At 39.8% G+C, this 6,505-nt stretch overlaps 1 protein-coding gene and 1 long non-coding RNA gene across 2 annotated transcripts; one reads left to right on the forward strand and one right to left on the reverse strand.

Moving 5' to 3' along the window:
- Positions 1–295: 295 nt before the first annotated feature.
- On the reverse strand, positions 296–728 carry LOC139370598 (protein PET117 homolog, mitochondrial). Its single transcript, XM_071110181.1, has 2 exons — positions 633–728; positions 296–564 (listed from the first exon to the last, which is right to left on the reverse strand). Exons 1-2 carry the CDS (start codon positions 726–728, stop codon positions 406–408), a joined length of 255 nt encoding a protein of 84 aa, XP_070966282.1. The 3' UTR covers positions 296–405.
- Positions 729–2,316: 1,588 nt separating this feature from the next.
- Positions 2,317–3,029, forward strand: LOC139369664 (uncharacterized). Its single transcript, XR_011627057.1, has 3 exons — positions 2,317–2,412; positions 2,673–2,837; positions 2,991–3,029. It is a non-coding gene; the product is annotated as an uncharacterized lncRNA (long non-coding RNA).
- Positions 3,030–6,505: the final 3,476 nt, after the last annotated feature.

Below are 6,505 nucleotides of genomic sequence, written 5' to 3' on the forward strand. Positions count from 1 at the left end.
AGCAGTATAATTCAGGGATTCCCTATTCTATGAGAGAAATCATAATGTTGCCTACTACCTAACTAAACACTATGTATGGCCTACCTTTAGGGCTCAAACTGCATGCCACGCATTGCCCTATATGTTTTTCAAAACCAGTGACAATCAATAGCTATCCAGAAGGGTGGCAACGGCTTCTGCAGTGTCAGCTAGTTTACTTTTCCTCCAAACCCTTAATTGATAAATCATTGGCTAGAGAATCTACAAGGATGTCTATTGTAAAAGGCAATTTCCATAAAGACAGCCCAGCCTAGTTCGAAAACAATCTATGGTGTACTACATTGCTTTATCAATATTTCAACACGTACAATAGCCATACTACACGTGGCTACATAACAATTGTGAAGGCTGTCAAAGAAGTTGTTGTTATGCCTGGGGTTGGTCGGAGCCCTGCTGCCCCGATTCTCTCCTGTCGCGCTCTGCCTTGAGCTCCTTGGTCAGACTTCTTTGTTGCTCGAGCACTCGCAGGTTCTCTCTCTTCCTCTCCAAACGTTCAATGTCTCTAAGTACTCCCGCATGAAGTCTCTGATGAAGAACAAACAAAAAGACCACTGTAAAAACTATCTAAAATTATGCCTAGAGGTGTTGTTTACCTCCTGGTCCCAGTTTTGCTTGAGATGCACTCCTGCAACGGTGCTCACCGTAAGTATCACAGAAATGCCCAGTACAACTTTAGAGGTTGTAGACATAGCTAGCTAGCTATCTAGTATTGCATGTAGCCATCTACCGTTAGCTGTCTGCTAGCAGAAAAGTATAAAGATGCTAACTCTAGTTAGCTAACATTGGCTAAAAGTAATGTTTCTGCTTACAACTCTCTCAATGTAGCTAGCTTAGTTGCAACGGATTTTTGAATGGGACACATTGTACCCTACTATGACTTCTTGCTAGTTAGCTAGCTAACGTTATCTATGAATTGGAGTGTACAGTAATTGAGCTGGTCCGTAGGCTAGCTAGCTAGCTAATGTTAATTGGTTACCTCTTGATCCCAGTTTTGCTTGAGATGCACTCCTGCAACGGTGCTCACCGTAAGTATCACAGAAACACCCAGTACAACTTTAGAGGTTGTAGACATAGCTAGCTATCTAGTATTGCATGTAGTTTGAAGACAAAGGGTATGGCTAAACTAAGAATTGGATAACGTTAGCACAGGACATCTCAGTTATGTGTCGAGGTCGACGAGTTTAGGCTGTAGAGTGGAGTACCGAATCAGGAGACAGTCGAACAAATCGATTTAGACTTTCTAAACATTTATGCAATTAATAATAATTTGCAAATATTCGGGACATATGACACGAATTAAGTCATGCAAAATATCATACAAAATGTGTTTAAAGTCTTCAATATAAGTTGCATAAGTGGCTAAATGTGATCCACACTGGCTTTGAGTAAGGCCAGTATGTCTATATTACGCGGATAACGCAACACGTCAGCCACTACAGGGACTGAAACACTTAACAAAAAGCTGCAGTTAGTTTCGGGAATGGGTCGCGAGGAATAAGTTAGTCCTAAATATTTCCAAAACTAAAAACATTGTATTTGGGACAAGTCGTAATGAAATTGAGCAAGTTGAGGTGACTAAACTGCTTGGCGTAACCATGGATTAGTCAAAACATATTGATACAACAGTAGCTGAAATGGGGAGAAGTCTGTCCATAATAAAGCACTGCTCTGCCTTCTTAACAACACTATCAACAAGGTAGGTCCTACAGGCCCTGGTTTTTGTCGCTCCTGGGCCCTGTTTCAGAAAGCAGGTTTAACAAACTCTGAGTTTAAACCTGGACTCTGAGCTGTCAAACTCTGAGTTTTCTTTTCAGAACAGCTGATAACAATTAGTTCAATCAACTCTGTTAAATTAACCCTGAGTAAAGCACGTGCATGAGGAGATAAAAAGCCCTCATCAATGGAACGCAGATAACATGATTAATCATCACAACAGGATAAAAAAATTATCGAACCTCCTACTTCTCCCTAGTGGAGTTAGAAATATGAATACATTGTAACGACCCTGGGTTTATAAGCGCGGACATCGACTCTGCCGCACGAGCATGCTTTTGCGGCATAGTCGATAGCGCGCCGGACTCGAGCTCGAAGGTCGGGGGTTCGAGACCTGTTCCCTGCTGTTTCATTACAAAATATTTAAGAAAAAAAGTAGCAACAGCAAAATAACGTGAGCTGGCGTGGCAGAAAATTGCTGACCGAGTCAATGTGTTAATTAATTGAAAAAAATACGTTTTTATCTCGTGTTCCACTTATTCAACATTTGATATAGTGTGTGTGTGCGTGTTAAATATTTATGCAGGTGCAACCCAACATGCAGAAAAAGTACTTGGCATCAACTGAAGATGAAATATTAAAAAAATATACTTCAAACGGGTAAGGTATCATTTCTTTACAAGCAATTGTGATGGTTTACCCTACCGTACCTAATTAAACAGCATTCAGTGGCTAAATTCAATATATTTATGTAGTTAGTGAAATGTTCTAAGCAAAAAAAAGTTAGATTTTGCAGTCATTCCCAACACTGCCAGTATTTCATATTGTCTATTTGAAAGTAACGCCTAAATTCCTTCATGCATACAAGTCTCCAAATGTTGTGCTTACTGGACATGTTCATATTTGACCTCCCATTATAGCCAATAGAAAAAAGGCTGAGGGCTGAAGAAAAGGTGGGGGTCCACCACCACTCCAAAGGCTAAAGAGATGGCCCTCAGTCAAAACAGTGGGAGACCTATTGCTAAAGGCATCTCTGGAGGAACCTCATCTGACCCAACCACCCCAAGGGTGGGCCTACATAAGAGGTTACTTATTCAAATTAATAATCTATGTACATTCATCCTTTTGCCACAGTGTTACCTCAGTGATTCCCACCCATCCATCTTAGACACTACTTGGCACACTGATTTTCTTGCAGCGATACAATTCTTTGTAATTGACTGCTGTTACTTTTTCAGATTCTTAGTTGTCCTTCAGACATCATAATCTATTTTAAGGTAACTGAGTTATTTATTTGAAATTGGGATGTGGCCTGCACACTGTAAAAACAAAATTCAAACTATGTGTGGCACTTTTCTGGGTAGAATTATTATTTAACTGTCTAATCTTCATCTTCTACCAGCTACTGATGGTGTAATCTGTCTGGTGGAGCCTTCTGCCATAACAGACCTCCATGCAGTTGTAAGTACTCTTAGTACTCCACAGATTTTTCATAATGGGTTAGAGTAGAACGCCAACATTGTTAGTTTTCATTACAGGAGAATGATGAAGACACCTTGTTAGCTGCCACAGAGAGGGAAGCTACAGAGAGGCCTATTGAGGTAAAAATAACAGCTAACAGTTGATGAGTGTTATACCATAATAAAACGTGCACCTTTTTCCTCTAACAGAGCAATGCTGGAAATTACAATGAGGAAGAGGGTCCATCCACCTCCACAGTACAACTTACCTCAGTAAGATGTTATTCAGCATTGGCCCATGATTTACAATGAAACTAAGTAGACCTGGCACTGTGAAATTCAATGTCATTTTTTTGTGTTCCTATAGTTCCCTGTGAAACAGCTGTACTTAGAGAAACAAATTTAAACATGTAATTTAGAAAATGACCACATAAGGCTGCAGATGCAATAACATAGAAATACAACAGCTGGAACATCAGTTAAAGGTGGGTGAGGTGCCCACAGGTGGATGATTTTACTTGGTTGAACAACATAAATATTAACTACTGTACTGCATTTGCACTGTCAAGAAATAAAGACTCCTTCATAAAAAGAAAGGCATTGTCTTTGTTTGACACTGGGGAGGTGATGGGTCAGTCGGAAATGATGGTAGCATATTGTGTCTCTACCATCTGGTGTGTCAGCGGGGTGGTCAGGCTCATTATCAGGATTGTTCACTGGTTGAATAGGACATTGTTCTCTAATTGTGGCAATGTTGTGGAGAATCACACATGCCACACAATGTCACATGCCCTTTCTGGAGTGACCTTGAGATTACGAAGGCACTGGAACTGGGCCTTGAGCATCCCAATGGTCATCTCTACCATGGCTCATGTCCTGCAGTGAGCCAAGTTATAATGTTGCTGCGGGCCAGGATCAGGGTAAGGGGTCAGCAAATAGGGCTGGCAGGGGTACCCTCTGTCACCGAGCAGGTAACCATCGAACTCTCCTATGATAATACGAGTATACGGTTTACATTTTCAGTTGCAATAGGTGGAAATAAAATAATGATTATAATAGGATATAGCTATATATAAACTCACCATGGGCAAATCTAGCGCTCAGTGTCCACTCACAGAAAATTTGCGCGTCATACACAGACCCAAGTCACTTTGCTTCCGCATTGCTGATGATGTGGGCTGCATCACATATAATCTTCACAGTGAGAACAGTAATTAGTTGCAGTAGCTGTATTGTGAAGTATCTTTCATTTGGGATGCTAAAGGCTACTACTTAGGCCTACCTGCACATTAATGCTGTCGAAAGACTTCTTATTCTCATAATCTCCTTCATTTACTGAAGGAGCTGTGATGGGAATAAGAGTGCCATCTATGCAGCGAATCACACATGGAAGCCCTAAAATATATAAAATTAACTGATTAGTGCTTCATACTAAAATAATTGAGTAGACGGATACCTGGAATTCTTCTTTGAGTCTTGTGGGTCTGTGACTTGGGAGCACCACAAAGGTGCACAGTAAACGTTTCAGTGCCAGAGCTTTTATGAATTTTGTCTTGCTGCTTTTTGTTCTCTGTCTGTATGCTACGTATTGCTGGTCCTATGTTGCTCTGCGTGTGCTCACTGCTCAATGATTGTCTATATTGTAATTTTTTTTAATAACCTGCGGTTGAAAATTAGCCGGCTAGTTAGCGAGTTATTAGCCCAGTTATAGATAAGTATAGGTCAGCAATGGGGAGTTACTGCTTCCTGCAAAATGTGTAGGCTACATTTCAAGATGTCTTTGAAAAGCCAGTCAGGTAAAACGCTCATGTCTTAATTAAAGGAGCAGTGTTGTATTTTGAAACAGGCTTGAATATGCAAATAAGCCAATAGGCAGAGGGGTAGCCTACTGTACATTGTCTAATTCTCTGTATGGTGATAAAATATATATTTTTTGTAAAGTGGTTTCTTACATCATACAACACAATACAATTTACAGTCACCTATTTGGCCCATGGTGTCACAGACCAAATAAAAATCATTAATTAAAGCCCTTCATAATGTAAAAACTTTTATAAAAGCTATTTCCATGTGAAAATGTTATGTGATTTGCTCCATTGGTTTTGTTGGTAGGCCTACATTATGCTTAAATAACCACAATAACCTATTAGCTACTGTGTTCACTGTAAACGTGCCCCGAAAGAAGCATAAAGTTTTCACAATGTTCAAGTTTCCGCTCACAAGACCTCAAATTTGTCTCTAGCCTATCACTGCCCCTATCCCACGAGCTTCTAGTGGTACATGTAACCATAGGAGCTCCCCTTTCTGCACATTATGTAACATTACATAATAATGTACATAAAACGCAGCAGTGGCAACTCACTTTCGGGAAAAAGTTGAATGTACAGCAGCTCCCCTCTCCTATCTAACAATGTTCATTCATGCGCTCAGCTGTCCAGAATATCCAACACTGTTCTGACTGAATTTTGAAAGGATATGTCTGAGATGCAATTTTTGTTTACCCCATTTTACCTATAATTCAATTTTCTGCTTGAATGTGTCTGTAATGTATCCCACATACCTCTCCCTCACTTCAATGTGTCTTGAGCAAAACCCTAAGTGGACATTTCAGCACAGTACACAAATCACACTACTACAGGAACTCAGCATTTTCCAGAAAGAGTATACTTTTTGCTTGCAAAGACTGATGTTGCAGCATCTAATAATTATTTATCAGAAATTGATGTTTTATCATTATTTTTTTTTCTTCAGGATGACTTTGATAAATATTGTTTTTGGAATTTTGGATGTAGCCCAATTGATAGATGGAATCACGGAATCACACTTTGAGTGTACTACTTAAGTTCATAACAAATAAGAAAGCTTCTCATTGTTAAGTGCTTCATACAGAAACTAAATGAACCGTTCTCTGCGCTATTGTTGCATTCGTTGGTAAAATATTAAGTTTGATCTAATATTCAAAAAGGATTGCGAAGCAGTAACTATGTAGACAGTTTACTACGATGACACCAGACCTTAAACTTTCTCTTGTCTTGACAAGCCTTTGGCATGTTAGGGCAATTTATGTACCAGAGGTTTGCTCACCTTTGCTTTTGTGTGTTGGGGGGGTAACTTTTCCCTTGCGTTATCCACGCCTGTGACATCTAAAGCAAATAGTCAGACTTCCCAAATATATTTGACCGCCCCCAACTATATCTCTCTTCTATTTAACTTCCTAAAAGTGCAGTTACCAGATGTCACATTTTCCATGAGCCTCAGGGATTTGGGTCATGTTTATGAGGGCATGCAATGGA

This window comes from Oncorhynchus clarkii, chromosome 17 (assembly GCF_045791955.1).
Source record: "Oncorhynchus clarkii lewisi isolate Uvic-CL-2024 chromosome 17, UVic_Ocla_1.0, whole genome shotgun sequence".
NCBI lineage: Eukaryota > Metazoa > Chordata > Actinopteri > Salmoniformes > Salmonidae > Oncorhynchus > Oncorhynchus clarkii.